At 39.3% G+C, this 19,904-nt stretch overlaps 3 protein-coding genes across 16 annotated transcripts in view; 1 reads left to right on the forward strand and 2 right to left on the reverse strand.

The window, feature by feature from the left end:
• Positions 1–1,820: 1,820 nt before the first annotated feature.
• LOC121891094 (ribosome biogenesis protein ERB1-like) lies at positions 1,821–11,852 on the reverse strand. 11 transcript variants are annotated; one of them, XM_042403840.1, is made up of 7 exons: positions 11,380–11,852; positions 4,376–8,584; positions 4,043–4,067; positions 3,885–3,931; positions 3,526–3,693; positions 3,143–3,377; positions 1,821–3,018 (listed from the first exon to the last, which is right to left on the reverse strand). In XM_042403840.1, exons 1-2 carry the CDS (start codon positions 11,456–11,458, stop codon positions 7,170–7,172), a joined length of 1,494 nt encoding a protein of 497 aa, XP_042259774.1. In that variant the 5' UTR covers positions 11,459–11,852; the 3' UTR covers positions 1,821–3,018; positions 3,143–3,377; positions 3,526–3,693; positions 3,885–3,931; positions 4,043–4,067; positions 4,376–7,169. The 11 variants fall into 11 exon arrangements, with proteins under 11 accessions (XP_042259774.1, XP_042259766.1, XP_042259770.1 ...); XM_042403832.1 differs by having other exon boundaries at positions 3,526–3,931; positions 4,043–4,797; positions 5,003–8,584; XM_042403836.1 differs by having other exon boundaries at positions 3,526–3,931; positions 4,043–4,048.
• A 4,131-nt stretch (positions 11,853–15,983) lies between these two features.
• Positions 15,984–18,728, reverse strand: nopchap1 (NOP protein chaperone 1). The gene is made up of 4 exons (XM_042403208.1): positions 18,412–18,728; positions 16,827–16,901; positions 16,561–16,694; positions 15,984–16,389 (listed from the first exon to the last, which is right to left on the reverse strand). The coding sequence occupies exons 1-4, from the start codon at positions 18,470–18,472 to the stop codon at positions 16,204–16,206; spliced, it is 456 nt and encodes a 151-aa protein (XP_042259142.1). The 5' UTR covers positions 18,473–18,728; the 3' UTR covers positions 15,984–16,203.
• A 495-nt stretch (positions 18,729–19,223) lies between these two features.
• slc41a2b (solute carrier family 41 member 2b) overlaps positions 19,224–19,904 on the forward strand; it is a 43,247-nt gene continuing 42,566 nt past the window's right edge. For 2 of the 4 annotated variants that reach the window (XM_042403205.1, XM_042403207.1), the window contains exon 1: positions 19,224–19,360. The gene's annotated coding sequence lies outside the window, so the exon portion shown is untranslated. The remainder of the gene's footprint in view (positions 19,361–19,904) is intronic. The other 2 variants (XM_042403204.1, XM_042403206.1) reach the window with 1 other exon arrangement.

A 19,904-nucleotide genomic window follows, 5' to 3' on the forward strand; every position in this document is an offset into this window, starting at 1 on the left:
AATTTGAAGTTATTCTAGTTTGTAGCAGTTTAGATTTGCTACAAACTGTCAAACACATCTTTCCTTGTTACTCTGGATACTCTGAATAAAGCTGTTGGACAGTTGGAACTACCTCTGACCAAAGATTGGTCCCCATGAAAACCATTCACAGCAAGGTTTGTGAATTAAGAGTAACATGGACGCTGTGTGTAAATTATTATTTTAAATTTTTCAGTTCTGTGAGCATCACAAAGCAAATTCCAATCACGTCCACTGTACTGGGGTGGAGAGACAAATGTCCGAAACAGAAATCTCAAAAGCCGGACAAACAAAAGAGAGAAATGTGTTGCTGCTGCTGTTGTTGTATTATTATTATTTGGGTGAACTAACTTTGAAGATGATTTTTTTTTTTTTTAATCATTTAGCTATGTAAAAGTTTTTCTCTTCTAAAGTCATGGTTAAGTAAATTGTTGAGCAAAAATGATTTGTGAAAATTGCACACAGCTTAAAACATGGAAATTCCTTGTTATATGACATGTATGACTTGCACTGCTCTGTCACAGTCAGCAGGATATTCACTTTGGATGAGTCCATGACTGATATAAAGGTTTTTTTTAACTATTTGCAGGTGAAGAAACAAACCTCACATTTGTATACTTGCTACAGCAGTTGATGAAACACTTAAGTCTGTAACCACATTCGACATTTTGTCAGTCAACATGATTTTTCTACGAGAACGGGAGCTGTAAATGATTGACTAACCAAAACAGGTTGATGGGACTGGTAAGACAAACTTCTAGCCAACACTGAGCAGCTTGTGTTTTGTTTGGCGGTCAGTGTGGGTTTTCCATGTTTCCTGCAAATCATGTGTCTCTGCAGTCAATGAACTGAACAATCTGTTCTGATGAGTGTGGATCATTAGCTGCCAATACAAACATACAGCTGAGATTTCCATAGTTACTGCAGTAAATGATGTTGTGTAAGTGGATAAAATATCAATCCCAAATACCCAAGTTTTACTTCAAATGCTGGCGTTTAAAGGTGCCGAAAGGTGTTTAGGACCACTATACTGTTTTCCTGTTGCTAACCGTCGAGTTGTATTCAGTGACAAAGCGACCTTTCAAAGAAGTATCACTTCAATGTGCCGCAAATTACTTAAACACACAACAAACACCTCATTAAGTCACATGTGACACAAATATTTAAAAGAATTCCTGTTGACTATTTTAAAAAGGTCATAAGGGTCAAACGTTAGCATGCTAACATGCTGACTGTTAATAATAAGGTATAATGGTTACGGTAATCACCATCTTAGATCAGTGTGTTAGCATGTTAACATTTGCTAATTAGCACCAGGCACGAAGTACAGCTGCTGAGTATATATATATATATATATATATATATATATATATATATATATATATATATGTGTGTGTGTGTGTGTGTGTGTGTGTATATATATATATATATATATATATATATATATATATATGTATATATACATGTTTGTGTTGAAAGAATAGTGTTCTGTGTTTTGACAGATAGCTCTTGCAGTGAACTACACTACAATCCATTCTGTTCAGCTTCCAGACTTCCACATAAAATCCTCTTAACTCCCTGATCTTTGATGGATCCTCAGAAGTGTTAGATATGAAGGAGATCTGCAACATGGACTCATGTAGAAAGACCTGCTCTCTTGTCCAGATAACTCCGGCCCTGAGTGGAAGAGCTGTTGTGGAAGAACTGTAGCCACTACAAACTGCAGTGGATTCACAATATAAGAAGCTTCATGTTAACTCAACATCACTGAGAGTAGAAGAGCTCACAGAACACAGGATCACTTTAGATTTAGTTGTTTTTTATTTAATTCAACACCACAAGTACATTAGGCAGACTCAGTACATAAAAATAGTGCCTATAAACACTAGCTACCATTCAATTATATGGACGGGATACAGAGTTAACAATTTATTCCTACACTATCTTGATATCCATATGTGTTATCATGTATATTACATGGTTATATAATATATACAAATGATATCTAAGCATTCAACTCATCACATAGAAAAAAACAACAACAACAAAAAACACCCTCATGTCTGCTATTTATTCTTTTTAACCAAAAAATCATTGCCATAGAACATAATGCCCCATTTGGTTGTGAGGAATAACTAATTGGATTACCAAGATGTCAATTCTTCCAAATGGATATTTGTTTTTTTCCCACACTGGACTTGAGAACAAGTAATGAATATTTACTATATATATTATTCAAGTTGATAAGAAATATCCTGAAATGTAATGTTAATTTTGTCTTTTCAAGATTATCTCAATTTGGTGACTTTTCTAGAGTTTATAAGGGGCTTACTTTCTTTCTTAACTGGCTCAGCGCCAGGATGAAGTGACTTAGGGGGCTGTTAAAAACTGCAAAGGGGCAAATTTTTTCATAAAATAAAATTAATTGATTTAACCATCCAATAGCCTCAGAAAGGCTAAATAACAACAACTTAAGTCTACTGTTTCAAAATACAATACAATTACTAACCAGAGCACTCACATAAGAATGTTGCACTAGCTGAGAGCTAAATATTTTTTAATTTATGAACGATTCTCTGTCTGGCTTTTTTTTTTTTTTATCATGTTGTGGCGCACACACCCCCTACACACCACAAACAGCACTGTCCATTGTTCTGAAACAACAGTTAAGCGATAGTCTTGTGTATGTGTATCTCAGCCAATAATTTTGTTGGTTTTGCTATTTTTCTGTAGATACATAAATCTTAAACAGACGGGGGGAAAATATAACTGATGGGGCTAAGCCCCCTTAAGATTCCTTGTGGCACCAGGCCTGTTTCTGAGTTGACTGAAACACTGATCTCGAGCTGGTCCTCCTTGTCCTCTTGACTGCTGGAGGAGGGTGGGCTGGAGGGGATTGAGAGATCCTTTCTGGATGAAAGTTTAGTGCTGAAAGTGGTTCAGGGTGCCCAGAGCTGTGGTGCTGGAGCTTTCTGCGATGGTTGTTTGACTTCAGGAGTCCTGCCATGAAATCAAAAACAAGTTGTAACGTTGTATCATCAGCATCCAGTATGTGATGTTGACTTTAGACCATCACAGCTTTACATCAATTTAGATATTTTTGCATTCTTAATAAGGGACTTACTTTCTCTGTTAGTTGACTGAAACCCTACTCTTGTGTTCATCCTCTCCATCTTCTTGACTGGTGAGAGAGGGATTGATGGGGGATTTAGGGAATCACCCCTTCCGATTGGGTCTGGAAGAAAGTTTGGTGTTGAAAGTGGTTGATTGTGTTTGGTGCTATGGTGCTGGAGCTTCCTTGGATCATTGGCTGGTTGCCATCTACTGCCTGGTGCCCCAGGAGACACAGGAGTCCTGCCCTGACATCAAAAACAAGTCATGAATATTTATAATGCTGTATTATAGAAGGTAGCCATTAAAACATCATCAACATACAGTATATACTGTTAACTTTCTCACAACTTTATGTCAATTTGGTGACTTCTGTAGTCTTGATAAGGGGCTTACTTGTTCAGTCTACTGAAGCTTCCCAGCTTATCCTGTGATGTGTCAAGTGTTAGCATTTCTTCTTTGTCATCACGGGAACCCTGGATGTACTGCTTGAAAGTTGAGTCTCTGTCCTTCATGTTGTCGCTTCCTGTGGGGAGGTTGATGCAGTCCATATAATCCTGGAGGCTGTGGATATACAACAAAACAACAGCATGATAGAAAGCCATCTGCTCTGTTAAACAGGGTGGCCTCCAGAATGTTGAGTACTAAGAACCTGTGATACATAACTCTTATTGAAGTGTGAAGCTGTGGTTCTCAAGATCAGGGTTGTCTGACCGGTGGATGGATGGTTGATGATGCTCGACGTGTTCACTCACTGGTGGACCTGCTGCGTCACACTACAGCTCTACAGCCTTCTGCACTTCTGTGACAAAAAACTGAATAAGTAAGTGAAAAATAATTTATATTTTGAATGAATAATTAAATAAGACATATTAAGATTTAAAGGAGATTTTTGTAAATGTTTTTACCATACCTCTGCCTGTCACAGCCAAATGCACCTCAGAAAAAAATACAACAATGAGTACAACAGAGTGAGTAAGATAAGTAATGACTGAGTTACAATATAAGGCTTGCAAGATTCATGTGTTAATGTTGTCATTAATGATTTCCATGCCTGTATCTTGTAAAGCAATCTTCACCTCAGTAAAAAATCATTTTAAAAAATAAGAAAAAACAAAGTGAGTAATCTTTGACTCATTAAATAAGTGACAAAATGTATAAATAAGTGATCATTAAATGGATAATAAGTGATATTAAATGGAAAGAAACCAGATACTTTCATTCTAAGTCAGAAGCTTGTACTTACATTTTCCTAACTTTATATGATTTACAGTTGGGTGGATGAGCAGATCCTCCATTGTTGTTGTTGTGTTTTTTGGTCCCTGGCTCCTCCTCCTTGTGAAGCCCACTGAGCCTCAAGCCACAGTGGCAGATGTAGGAGTCAGTTTTAAACTGGCTTCCATTGACACAAAGGAGCAACAGCAAAGGTTTGCTCAGGCTTGGATCAGAGAAGATACAGATAGACCCCGGTGCAAGACGCTACCTAGGGTACTGCCAGCCCCGCCAGATGCAAAGGACAGCACTTGTTGTTACAAAACCAAATTCAGTCACTGGATACAGATAGACCCTGGTGCAAGACGCTACCTAGGGTACTGCTAGCCCAGATAGACGCAAAGGACAGCAGTTATTGTTACAAAAATAAATTCAGTCACTGGATACAGATAGACCCTGGTGCAAGACGCTACCTAGGGTACTGCCAGCCCCGCCAGACGCTAAGGACAGCAGTTATTGTTACAAAAACAAATTCAGTTACTGGATACAGATAGACCCCCGGCGCAAGACACTACCTAGGGTACTGCCAGCCCTGCCAGACGCAAAGGACAGCACTTATTGTAAAAAAAAACAACAAAACAGTTACTGGATACAGATAGACCCCGGCGCAAGACGCTACCTAGGGTACTGCCAGCCCCGCCAGACGCAAAGGACAGCACTTATTGTTACAAAAACAAACTCAGTCACTGGATCCAGATAGACCCTGGTGCAAGACGCTACCTAGGGTACTGCCAGCCCCGCCAGACGCAAAGGACAGCACTTATTGTTACAAAAACAAATTCAGTTACTGGATACAGTTAGACCCCCGGCGCAAGACGCTACCTAGGGTACTGCCAGCCCCGCCAGACGCAAAGGACAGCACTTATTGTTACAAAAATAAATTCAGTCACTGGATACAGATAGACCCCGGTGCAAGACGCTACCTAGGGTACTGCCAGCCCCGCCAGACGCAAAGGACAGCACTTATTGTTACAAAAACAAATTCAGTCACTGGATACAGAATGACCCCGGCGCAAGACGCTACCTAGGGTACTGCCAGCCCCGCCAGACGCAAAGGACAGCACTTATTGTTACAAAAATAAATTCAGTCACTGGATACAGATAGACCCCGGTGCAAGACGCTACCTAGGGTACTGCCAGCCCTGCCAGACGCAAAGGACAGCACTTATTGTAAAAAAAAAAAAAACAGTTACTGGATACAGATAGACCCCGGCGCAAGACGCTACCAAGGGTACTGCCAGCCCCGCCAGACGCAAAGGACAGCACTTATTGTTACAAAAATAAATTCAGTCACTGGATACAGATAGACCCCGGTGCAAGACGCTACCTAGGGTACTGCCAGCCCCGCCAGACGCAAAGGACAGCACTTATTGTAAAAAAAAAAAAAAACAGTTACTGGATACAGATAGACCCCGGTGCAAGACGCTACCAAGGGTACTGCCAGCCCCGCCAGACGCAAAGGACAGCACTTATTGTTACAAAACCAAATTCAGTCACTGGATACAGATAGACCCCGGTGCAAGACGCTACCTAGGGTACTGCCAGCCCCGCCAGACGCAAAGGACAGCACTTATTGTTACAAAAACAAATTTAGTCACTGGATACAGATAGACCCCGGCGCAAGACGCTACCTAGGGTACTGCCAGCCCCGCCAGATGCAAAGGACAGCACTTATTGTTACAAAAATAAATTCAGTCACTGGATACAGATAGACCCCCGGTGCAAGACGCTACCTAGGTTACTGCCAGCCCCGCCAGACGCAAAGGACAGCACTTATTGTAAAAAAAAAAAAAAACAGTTACTGGATACAGATAGACCCCGGCGCAAGACGCTACCAAGGGTACTGCCAGCCCCGCCAGACGCAAAGGACAGCACTTATTGTTACAAAAATAAATTCAGTCACTGGATACAGATAGACCCCGGTGCAAGACGCTACCTAGGGTACTGCCACCCCCGCCAGACGCAAAGGACAGCACTTATTGTTACAAAACCAAATTCAGTCACTGGATACAGATAGACCCCCGGTGCAAGACGCTACCTAGGGTACTGCCAGCCCCGCCAGACGCAAAGGACAGCACTTATTGTTACAAAAATAAATTCAGTTACTGGATACAGATAGACCCCCGGCGCAAGACGCTACCTAGGGTACTGCCAGCCCTGCCAGACGCAAAGGACAGCACTTATTGTAAAAAAAAAAAAACAGTTACTGGATACAGATAGACCCCGGCGCAAGACGCTACCAAGGGTACTGCCAGCCCCGCCAGACGCAAAGGACAGCACTTATTGTTACAAAAATAAATTCAGTCACTGGATACAGATAGACCCCGGTGCAAGACGCTACCTAGGGTACTGCCACCCCTGCCAGACGCAAAGGACAGCACTTATTGTTACAAAACCAAATTCAGTCACTGGATACAGATAGACCCCGGTGCAAGACGCTACCTAGGGTACTGCCAGCCCCGCCAGACGCAAAGGACAGCACTTATTGTTACAAAACCAAATTCAGTTACTGGATACAGATAGACCCTGGTGCAAGACGCTACCTAGGGTACTGCCAGCCCCGATAGATGCAAAGGACAGCCCTTATTGTCACAAAAACAAATTCAGTTACTGGATACAGATAGACCCCAGTGCAAGACGCTACCTAGGGTACTGCCAGCCCCGCCAGACGCAAAGGCCACTCCTCAGGGTTACAAAAAAAATCCAGCTACCAAATCCTGCTGTTTCCAGATGGTCAGTCAGTCCTGCATTATAAAGGGTTGACAATCCTAATCACTGTCACTGTCGTTATACCACCATGGCCTCACGGGAAAAACCTCACAGTGTCTCTCAAAGCTCCTATTTATGAAGGACCCAGGACTAGACATTGATGGAATTGGCTCTTCTGAGCTGTCTTTCTGTCTGAGGCTATCTTCACAGCTCCCTCTCAGCCTCTTAGCAGGATTCATCTCCCTGTAGTTCTCCTCCTTGCTCCTCTTTGTAGAGGAGCTGAGGCCAGAAGTCGATGGTCTCAGCTCTTCTGAGTTCTCATTCTCTCTGAGACTATCTTCACAGCTCCCTCTCAACCTCTTAGCAGGATTCATCTCTGTGAAGCGCTCCTCCCTGTTACTCTTTGTAGAAGAGCTGAGGCCAGAAGTCAAGGGTCTCAGGTCTTCTGAGTTCTCATTCTCTCTGAAGTTTTCTTCACAGCTCCCTCTCTGCCTCTTAGCAGGATTCATCTCCCTGTAGCTCTCCTCTCTGCTTCTCTTTGTTGGGGAGAAGAGGCCAGAAGTTGAGGGAGTCAGCTTTTCAGAACTATCCTCTTCTCCGAGGCTTTCCTCACAGGTGGAGTGTTCTGAAAATGTGCTCCATTCATCATCATCATCAGGTTGTTCCAGCTGCTCAGGAAGTTCAAGATGTTGCTCTGGAAGTTCAAGATGCTGATGAGGAAGTTCAAGATGTTGCTCTGGAAGGTCAAGAAGCTGATGAGGAAGTTCAAGATGTGGCTCTGGTAGTTGAAGTTGCTGATGAGGAAGTTCAAGATGTTGCTCTGGAAGTTGAAGAAGCTGATGAGGAAGTTCAAGATGCTGATAAGTATGACGCACAAAATCAACAATTGTAAGAGGAACTGGTTCATCCCAGTACAGCCAAGGTTCTGGTGGTCGTAGATCTTGGAAGCACAGGGGTCTGACATTTTCTTCCTCCTCATCAAATTCATCATCAGCCTCATCATCCTTATCAGTAGCATTATCACCATCATCATCACCATCATCATCATTTTCATCATCCTCTCCAATGGACTCATACCCAGAGTCATCGCTGCTCCAGTCAGAATACCCAGACCAGTCATCACTACCATCAGTGTCTTCACTGTCCGTGTCTTCACTGTCAGTGTCTTCATCACTCTCAGCCTCTTGATGATTGTCTTCCTCATTCTCACCTTCTTCAGTGGAGGAGAGAGGAGGAATGTCCACATCTGCATTGCCCTCAAGGACATCCTCAGCCTCTTCTTCCTCTTCTTCATCATCCGAGGACAGAGGGGGAATGCCTTCACCTTCATCTTCCCCTAGAATGACTGCAACCTCTGCTTCCTCATCGTCCGAGGAGATATAGATTGGAAGAGTGTTACCTTCTTCCCTGTCGATGATCCTGATTAGCTCAGGGATCCCCTCAGCTGCAGGGCGTTCAATGATGTAGAAGACACCTGCAGGGACAAGAAGTTAAAGTTTGTAAAAGCTTGATTTCAAATCTTAAGTATTTCTCAAAAATGTATTTGTGACCCAATAAGTAATAATCAAAGTTAAATTTAAGTTAAAATATATTAAAAATAATAGATTAAAATAATTACATTTAATAACTTTAATTCTGCTTAATCCGGACTGTGTATGTGGTTCAGTAAGATTGGGTTGACAGTGGTATCTCTCTTGCAGCAAACAACCATGCAACTCATTGTTCTGATTCTTATATCTTAAAATAATAAATAAACTAGACATTAGCTTTTCCCAACACATCGCATCGCATCTCCTTTAAACAGCAAGAAGAGGAATGACAAACACACATATACAGATATCTTGCATGTGAAACAAGTAGTCCTCTCATTTTGGCAGATAATAACATGTTAATGGATAAGATTATTAAGAAAACACACAAAAAATGTTTAATCATAAAGATTATGTAAGCAACATCATGTACTTATTTCACGAGGAGAGAAACACATGCTTTTAACTATAGCTTTTGCCACTCTTTAGATCCCAACACATGATCACAGCTGAGAACACACATACCAGACATAAAGCATGCACCATTAGAACTTTGTGAGAACATGTCGCTTCTCAGAAATTCTTATCTTAACCTTACCTTATAAAAACAAATTATTTGGTTCCAGGCAACATGTTGCCTTGCCCACTCCCCCTATAAGATATGACAATTGACAGACGAACAAGAGAAACAACGAGAAAACCAAAGACCAAAGCGAGGCATTACGAGACATAATAAAAGACCGTTCTCTGATCATGAAACCGTGTGATAAAGATAGGGGGATTTGTATACTTCGACAAAGTCTACGGCAACCTTTACATATCTGCAGTACAGGTTCATTCTAAAAACAGAAAAGAATGCAAACTTATCAAAGATCAATATTCAAGGTACATTTTAATTGTCATTTTACAATGCAAGATTGCTCAACAAAATTCACACTGTATCGTTGATATGCAGATGATATACTAGGAATTTTTCAAAAAGCTAGGAGAGTAAATTCACATATATCCACTGTATGCTTTCCAGATATTAAAATAACTAAAAACATTGCAATTTGGCAACTAGTATTTGTAAAAAAAAACAAAACAAAAAAAAAAACAGACCGAAACATCCCTTTTCACTGAAGTCTTTCTTAACTCAGTTAAAACAGGTTAGAAAGATTTTCCTCTCTGAAACTGACTTTTAAAACAAAAATCAAATGTTGTATAGATTCCCCATAAGAGGATATTAAGAAGAATATTAACAAACAGCAGCTGAATTGGTAAACCACACTAGTCATGCACCACCAGTGTGCAAACATGCAGATCATTCAGTGTGTCACTAATTATATATGAAAAAGCATTTACATACAATCAGTTGAGACTCAATCTGCTCAAAACTTTTTTCCACTTCTCCAAAAATAGTTTACAGGTGATCTCTTAATGCCACATCTTTTACTCTCACTAAAAAATATGCAGATCATTTTAGCATAAATACTTCAAGTCTTATTAAAATCATATATATGATATTAAATACATATTTATATATAATTCATGTTTACATAACACAGCTTTACATCCAAAACAATTATATTTTTCCGTGGGCCCAAATCATTTAGCCACAATCCTGCCTCATCACATCATATAGCAGTTCTTTGGAAAGGAGACAATCGTGGGATCGTTGGGAACAGACAATCTTCATGACACTGTGTGAACTGTGTTTGCAAGAACTGTTTAAAATACTGAGATGTAGCCTTCCAGTTTGGTGTTCACAGGTCATGCGTAATTACGCACGCTGGACCCTGGGAACCTTAACTAACCACAGGGCTTCTATAAAATAACATAAACGTCTGAGCCTCTGTGCACATATAGTCGCTTATTATTCTCCCAGTTTATGAGTTGCACATCATGGAGCGTGCAGGAGACGGTGGCATCGTGGACGCACGACGTGCACATTCAATCACACGCACACTTGCATGACAAATCAACAAATACTCTTCTTTTTTCTCACTCGGAAAGAAAATATCTTTCTATCTATCTCCCATCTGATAATAAATGATTACACTCAACAGTTCTGGCTGTAGCTCCAAAAACAGACACCTGAAGTTCAATTTGTCTCCTTCAATCACGCTCACAACAACATGTGATGGTGCGTTTGGAGGAATATGTGAAAATGAGTTCACTGAGGGGATAAACTTTGACTTTAAAAGGACTCGATGCTTCGGATCCATTTAAAACAACTCAGCTGTCCACACAGAGGAAACGTGCTCTGGTTTGTTTACACCTGCGCGTTCTGACGTGCTGACGTTTACTTCTAATAGCTCTCCTAATACTTCCATCATCTCCATGGTTACTACAAAATGTATATTTTATGCATTTTATAAAAAATGGCCTAGTCGCCATCTTTTTTCCAAAACTTTCGACGCCAAACTCGATGAATTTTATGTCCTCAAACCAATATAACAGTGTTTTCAAATCGCTGCACCATTGTTAACACTTTCCACAACTTCCCCGGGACCTTTAATGCATTTCCACCCTCTAATAATCATTTTACACCGAGAAAACGTCCTGTATCACCCAATCTGTGTTTTTCAAACATGTCATTAAAATCTAGTACTTGTCCATCTTAAATTGAACAAATGATCATTCATTTTGCACTGAGGAAGCTTTTAAATCGTTTTGGGAGATGCATGAATGAGGAAAAACTAAAAAAAAAAAAAAAAAAAAAAAAAAAAAAAAAAAAAAAAAAAAGTAGTTGTTTTACCTTCATGATGATAGTCCGGCTCACGCTGGCCTCCAGGCAGCAGGTGTTCCTCTCTGATAGGTGAGGTGCTGATAGGCATTTTTCCAGCAGGTTGCTTTTCCCGCTAAAGATCAGTTCTCCTCTGGTTTAGTTCTCCAACAAGATCCGCTTTTTTCCAAGATGCTTTCCGGTGTTCAGGTTTTGCAACAGGTCCAGTCGAGTCCAGTCCGAATGCAAAGTGAGAAAGTGGAAAGTTCTGCAGATCTTAAATGACCTCGGTCACGCATCACCGTTCGGTTGCCATGACTCCACCTGTGAGTCAATAAATCTGATATATTTGTGTTCATACATTTTCTATATATTGATATAGTTTAACCTATGAGTTTAACATGCTGACCGATGCTTTGCTGCTTTGAAACAATTTTTAAAAAGCTGATGGTGCTGCATCAAATAGCTACTGTTGTGTTCTCTCTGCAGAATAAACAAAGTGTATTTTATCTTTTTTTTTATTTCATAATCGCATTTTCCCCCCTAATGACACTTTTATTTCATGTCTCGTTTTATGTCCTCGTGTCACTTTTCTTCACATAAAACTTAACTGTGACAGATCACAGTTCTTAATAAGTCGCTATTTCTTCCCAAATGGCATCAAAAAGTTACCGGTCAGAATTAGAGAATTTAATCAAGTCATTAAGTCTGTCTGTGGTCTAACACCTTGTGACATCCATCTCAGATGTTGATCAGTGATAGAAAATGTAGCAATAAATTAAGACGTGAAATTCTTCACAACCAAAATTTTTTTTCCGGAAAGGTCTTTCGAAATAAAACTAAAAACCTGCTTTTATAAATCTAACAAAGTGAAAGGAATATTTAAAATCCTGCTTTTACTTTCTGTTCATTTTTTCATCTTAACTCTTATTATTATTTTCTTTATGTTGTGTGTTCTGTATTATTAATACTGTAGCACTTTGAGTTTCACTATCAATGAAAAGTGCCGCAGTACAAATTAAATATAGCCTATTATTATCATTATTGTTATTGTTATTGTCATTCTTCTTCTTCTTCTTCTTCTTCTTCTTCTTCTTCTTCTTCTTATTATTATTATTATTATTATTATTATTATTATTGCAAAATATGTGGACGTTGCAGATGTTTGTACTTTATTTAATCACCAGAAATAAAGTATTTCTCATCTTTTTTAACTGTGATGTTCAGACTTTTTGTTAAGAGCTTGCTGACCGTAACTTTATATGATATACCGACAACTGTATTTTTCCAACATGCATCGTTCCTCTCAGTGCATTCTCATTTTTAAAAATATTTTGAGGGCTAAATTTGATCTACTTTATCTATTGAATTCAATGTTTCAGAACAACAAATAAAATATAGCATAAACTGCCACACTCTGCTGTATATTGTTGACACTCTAAAGAATATAGATATGAAGGTTATTTAAGCTTCTTCTGTTTACGGCACAACATCTGGACGTTCAGCACTGAGGTTGGTCTATAAGAGCGCAGTTCAGTTTGTGTAGCTTTAGTTGACAGAGACACACACAGATCTCTCCAATATACCTTTCACGTATATTACGTTTGGCCTCACTTTTCTCTACAATTTTAAAAGATTAAACTTTGGATGTAAATACAACTTTTACTGCAATCAAGGCAGAATTTAATTTAATTTATAAAATAATTTTTCACTTGTCATTAAATATAACCTGAAATTTTGCAGAAACGTCGCTACTCATGTTCTGTTTACTGCGCACAACTGTAAAATATACACTAACTCTCAGTCAATACAATACTCGCAGCCATCACACAGTAGCACGTGCGTCTCCAAATTGAGGTACTGTGCACATTTACGCACGTGGCACAACAGGTAACTTCATCAATTATTTAAATGACTTACTGTACGCGGCATGAAGATATAATGATAATTAACCTCCTACACGCTACACCGGTAAACTGCTCCACACACATTCAATGTTTAACAGTGAAAAATCATTTGTAACAAAGCGGCGTCCTCAGGAGGAGCTTTACAGCAAACGTACGAATTCTTCTTACAGTAAAATAAAACGTTATTTCATTTAAATGTCTTAAAGTTTCTGACAATAAGGCTTCTTATTGGTGAAAACTAAAAGGGTAACAGATCTCACCTTTTTATTACAACAGAATCTGACTATTTTCTGAAATATTATGACTTGTTGCCTCTTACATTTTCAACTTTTTTCTCCAAATTTCACGATTTTCTTTCATGTAATATTACAACTTTTAAATCGAAATCTTGTATACTTAGACGTATTTTCCTGACAGTGGCCCTTGACTCTGTCATATATCACACATACCTGCAGTTGTGGGATAATTGTGCACATAGCTGACGCACACCTCATCGCGTTTTGACAGATAAATCATCGCTGGACATCGATAATAAGATGAGAAAATAACCTTTCCATTGTTATGGACTCCGAGCATCATAACTGTTCAGAATGCAGTCACGGTTTGAACAGAGCACTATCAAAATTATATCTAAATCCGATTTTTTTTCCTCTCATCAGACAAACTTCGACTAAGTGGTCGCGTCTGAATGATATAACACATAGGTACATGCTTGTTTTCTTAACCATTCCTCATCTGTTCTTCCAGGCAGTGGATGTTGTTGGCAGCCGGCAACACAGATTGTGACAGTGGTGCTGCTGTCCAACCTGTGCTGCATGGTCCTGGATTCTGTAGCAGCTCAGGTTTATGGCAGGAGGAGCTGCAAGTGTTGCTGGTGTTACTGACAACCCTTCCTGAAAGCTGTCAGTAACTCCAGCATCACTACGGTCACAACGTAAATAAGCTTCCACGTCCAGGAACACTTACATCTTCTTCTCCTGCATTTTGTAACCTTAAGATTATATGAGTCCATATTCAGCTTTTTATGATCAGTACTGCTGCTTGAAGGCTTTATACCACATTCTAGTGTTGCTGAATACTATCATCAGTTATCAGGGTTGAATTTCCTGTCATGTGATCCCTTGAGTTCTGGTAGAAGGATGATATCAGGGGGAAATGTTTGAATACCACTACGCAGAGCAAGTCAGACAAAATATGTATGATTGTTCCTCTTTTTAAGGAATGGACTGACACACAGAGGAAGTGTAATGATGTCACATTGACAGAGCTAGTATCAGCTAATGGTATGCCATCAGTAGAGCTTAGTGTTGAATCAAAATACTGTGTACCAAAACCTGTGAAGTATCAAAGTTGGCACTGTTTATCTTGTTAACTTTTCTTTGATTAGATGGTTCCTGATTTAAATAAAAATAGATTTAATTTTAGGCTTTATTCTATCCAGGAAAATATATTTCTCAAAGTAGGTTACTGTAAAAGCTAGTTCTGGTATCTGTATCAAAACTTGTGTGGGATCAACACTAGTACAAAAACATTCCCAGTGATACCCAGCATGAATCATCACACTGATGTCATGTTGTGTCATAGTGAGCACTATTCAGAGAACAAACAGGAATCTGGGCCGATATCTATGTTGTTTATTTACCTCTATACAGGAGTAGAACAACTAAAAAGAAAACAGGTTGGCAATAATGGACAGTTTTATCTCTGATGACTCGCATAAAAAAAATCATTCATTTGTGCTTCTTTATATCTGGATGCACAGTAGCAATCATACTTCTTCTCTACAGACACATCTCACTCAAACATCAAATCACACAGGTGCCTCATGAGCAGCCGAAATATGATATAAAATGATACAGCGCCTGTAAAAAGTATTCATTCCCCTTCCCCCAAGCATTAAACCAAAGACACAGGATAGCACACACAGTGATCGCTTTAAAACAACTTGAATGTCCTGCAGTGGTTGAATCAGATCTCCAGATCCACATCTCAACACAACTGAAAATTTGTGGCTGTTTACTGGTGAACCTGTAGTATGTTTATATGTATGTATGTATGTATGTATGTATGTGTGTACAATTGCACCTAAATTCACAGACTGGAACTGCTGCAGCTACTAAACACTGACATGCAGAAGTTGAATACTTCTGCAAACAAGTATCTTGTGTTTTATTTTCGTGTCTTTTTCTGTTGATCAGAATCTAAAAAAATATTTTCTCGATTAATTGATCAGTCATTTGGTCTATAAAATGTCAGGAAATGGTGAGAACTGTTTCCCAAAAGCCAAGATTCAACCTAAAATGTCTTGTTTAGTCCCGACCAACAATCCACAACCTAAAGATATTCAGTTTACTGTCATACTGAAGTCTAAAGAAAACAAAATATTCACATGTAATAAGCTGAAACAAGACAATTTTAGCATTTCTTCTTTAAAATGACTCAAAATGATTAATTGATTTTCAAAATAGTTGGCGATAATCTTTTTGTTGATCGACTAATCGTTGCAGCTGGACCTGGATGTACAGCAGAAGTAACAATCTTCTTATCTAGAGACACGTGTTACCATAGCAACCCCAAGTGTGCCTCACAAAAGGCCACATTCTGCTCTATTAAAACATGCATTTTCTGTGAAGAAGGTGATAAAAACAGAAGCCAAAAACAAGAGGATCCACACAGCGTTGTGGCCGAACACGCTACGTATAAATGAGAGGTCATAGCTTACAGATTGGATCTGTTCTGGCTCTGAAGGCACTTTTAAGAATATGACCTTTACATGTACAAAATAATAATAACTGTTGTTCCCATAGGGATGAGGAAGGTCTGAATCTCTCCACACAGTAGCCTAATGTCCACCGTCTCTGTGAAGTAGGTTTAAAATCCCTTCAGTCCTGAGGCAGCTGGAAGTCATCTCCTCAGAGGGGCAAAGAAACCTGGTACACAGCTGACTCATCTACTCCGCCTGCTGGTCCAGAACTTGGATGTTGGCTTTCTTCTTGCCTTTGTGTCCAGGTAGTTTCAAGTTCTGCTCTGTGATCTTGCTCTCTTCATCAGAGTCCGATTCTTCCTCGGAGTCCGACGAATCCTCCTCGTCTTCGGAGTCGCTGTCTGACCCGCTGAGCTCCACCAGTGCTACGTCCTACAAGAGAATGACATCACCACTCAATCAAATCTTATAAGTTACAACAAATCAAAAGGACTCTTAACTCCTTAAAATGCCAAAGTTGGTATGTTTCATCTCTGGAATTGAATTTCTAGTTCAGCAGCTGGAGGCAGGAGAGCTCAAATGTACCAGCTGCCTGACACTCACCATCTCTATGACCCTCTCCGTCTCCTCCACGCTCTCTATGTCGAAGCGTCCAGCGGGGGATTCCTCCATCTGCTGCTTCAGCTTCTCGTTGGCCTCAGCCATCTGTGGGAGGAAGCTCTGCAGCCGCTCCAACACTGATGTACAACAAAGCAAAGCACGCACCATGACTCCTCTAGCTCGTTTTTTATCTCTTAGATTTTGTGCAATTAAAATTTGTAAAAAGATCAAATGAATAGCAAGTCAGCATGCAGGCAGTTTAATCTCACCGCTGCTTCTCGGGACTCTCTCTGTCTGCAGGGATCTGCTGGCCTTTGGCTTGAGGAGAAGCTTCTCATTGAGTCCTGGCAGCACAATTAACATCAATAAAATGACACTTTGCAACAATAAAATGCTCAGAAAGTCAAAAAAAAAGTGATTTAAGATTGAAGTGTTAAGTCTGAAAATGCACAAGGAAGTTCGCTAACATTAAAGGGTCACATCAACTTTTCCAAACCAGTTTTTCATGACTGTGCTAATGTCAAGCATTTTACTGTGGGCTAGAAAAGAAATGTATTTTCCTTTAAATGCAAGAAAACTAACTCTGTAGCTGCACGCTGCCTAATAACGACTGTGCAAATATTCAACATCAATTACAAATTTCAGTCAGACTCATATTATGATGATGTGATGTTATCTGTTATTGTTACGCACATTTCTGCTGTCAAATTAAATCAATCTGAGCAACCTCATTAAAAATTAGTCATTAAAGTCTTTGACACGCTGAAGAACTTGGTCTTAATCTGATTATTTTCACAATAAATCCATTTTACATGTCATCTATAAAATGTCAGAAAACTGAAAATGTCCATCACAAGTTCCCAGAGCTCATGGTTGTTTTTCACAACGTCTTGTTTTGTCTGTCATAGTCCAAAACCCAAAGATAATGAAGTTATTGTCATAGAAGAAAACCAGAAAATATTCACATTTGGGATTTGGAACCAGTGAAATTTTGACCATTTTTGCTTAAAATTGCAGATTCATTTTTTGTTGATCAACTAGTAGATTAACTAGCTAACTAATCGTTGCAGCTCTAACAGTGACCCTGAGGTGCAAAACACAACAACATTTCAGGAAACAACGACAAAACAGAAAAACACAACATTTCACAAAGTGTCATTGTGTTTTGCACTTCAAGGCCACCGTACAGCTCTACACAATACACCTCTTTTAACATTAATTTGATTATTCTAGTTGTGATTCTGCATACATTTGCCACATTTATGTTACAAAAGATCCTTATTATCATACTTATTATCACGATAATGATTTTAACCGTATCAGTAAGCCCTAAATTTCTGCCTAAACATTTATTTCTTTAACCGTAATCACACTTTACATGAGACTGTTCAGGATTATATCCAAACATTTTTGCAGCCATAATGTCTGTAACTCTACTGTATGGAACTGCTTAATTCTAACATTTGTATTCGGTCTTAGTCACCTGTTATTACATTTCAATTATTTCCTCACAGCTTTGGGAATATTCTTGTTGTTTGTAACATTTCCAGACCTGGCACACACTTATACAAATGACAAAACTGTCCTCTGAATGAATGAGTTCATGTGGGAACCTCCAGGACAGAGAAAACCTTCATGACACTTTAATGTTGTAAGGAGCCTACATGGATACAGTGAAGTTTATGTAAGAATAACTATATAATACATATGGCGAAGTTCTTATTTCTTTTATAAGTAAAAATTCTGAGTTAGCTAACGTTAACTTTTCATATCATAGCAAATCACCAGCATTTTACATTGAAACTCTCCGCATTTCTCTTCCAACACTTTAACAGCTAAGAAAAGCATCCAAACCTCCTCCGTTGCCACATGTCAGCAAAGCCTGTGAGCTCGTTTTCTTGATGTTTAACTCCATTTCAGAGGCGACACGACTGTATGTGTATCGGCATCAACATGTGTGTTACTGGTGAGACTAACATCCGGGTGGAAGGTAGGAAAAGAAGTATTTTAGCTCTGCTTATAGCGCCCTCTGCTGTTTGGGAGGAACTCAGCGTTAGGTTGGCAGCAAACCAAACAATACCAGGATATGAACGTAGATAGGAGGTTATTGTTCAAACGCCCCACTCTAACGGAATTTATCGCAAAATACGAACAATAAGGTTCATTTGGACAATACCAAATAAATTTGTACTATACGCCTGCGCACTACAATCAAAATACCTGTATAGCACTTTTTGTCCTAACTAGAAAGAGTATCGGTGTAGTAAGAGGTCTCACTCTCACTTTCTTTGTTGTGTTTTTGAATTCCGTCAGAGTCGACTTTACACGGCTCATTGAGAAGCTATTACATTTTATATATGTATATATATACGTATATATTTCGCAAGTTGACAGCCGAAAATTGTATTTGGAGAAAGATGGCAAACCTGTTTCGATTAGAAAAACATCCTCTCCAAGAAAATGCAATGACGAAAATTAGGAATGATTAATTACGACTGTGGAAAAAAATCTGAGAATTTGTGTTGCATATGCTGATTTCTTTGTCAAAAGTGTCTTTGAGTTATATTACAATTAAATTACACCCGTGTTATGAGTTTAAGGAATCCGCTAGTGTGGTTACACCCACTTTTATTAAAACTACCGAGTGTCACATCTTTTCTGCATAGACGATCTTCGGTGGCAGTGTTAGCTCTGACGCGTCTCTCTGGGAAGAAGACTCGCATCTTTTCTCCTGGATGAAACGTCTCCGTAGCGGAAAACGACGGTGAAGTTAGCTTTCGATTCACCAGAAAGGTAACTAATGGTAAAGAAAAAATACATAACATAACGAATACGTAGTTTGCTATTTTTTACACCCACTGGCGAAGTAACGCTGCCTGTATTCTCCCGGTTCACGCAGGGGCAAGTAGGGAGCCGTGTCTCCTGCTGTTTTGATTCCTGCATAGCTAGCTAACGTAGCACAGTTTTAGCTAACATAAACAAACACAAATAGGTTTCTTGACATTATCAAGTTTAGCAGGGAAACGTTATCTTCTTTAAACGGAGACCGAGAAAGATAGGTAGTTAATATGAAGGCCTGAACAGTGGTGTGTGAAGTGCTAATGGAAATGTGGACAAACTATGGTCTCTGTACTGTTTTCTATCAACATAAGACAAACAACACCGGTATAAGCAAAAACTATTATTGCTTACAGAACAATGGCTATTTTCCGTTTTCTCCTTTGCACTCTGTCAATTATTATAATGGTGTCCAGTGTTTTGGTGTCTGGACATGACTCACATTAAGAATTGAGTCAGCTTTAAGAGATGCGGTTAAAGTGAGAACAGATGGTAGTTGGGTTTGGTTA

This window comes from Thunnus maccoyii, chromosome 23 (assembly GCF_910596095.1).
Source record: "Thunnus maccoyii chromosome 23, fThuMac1.1, whole genome shotgun sequence".
Lineage (NCBI taxonomy): Eukaryota > Metazoa > Chordata > Actinopteri > Scombriformes > Scombridae > Thunnus > Thunnus maccoyii.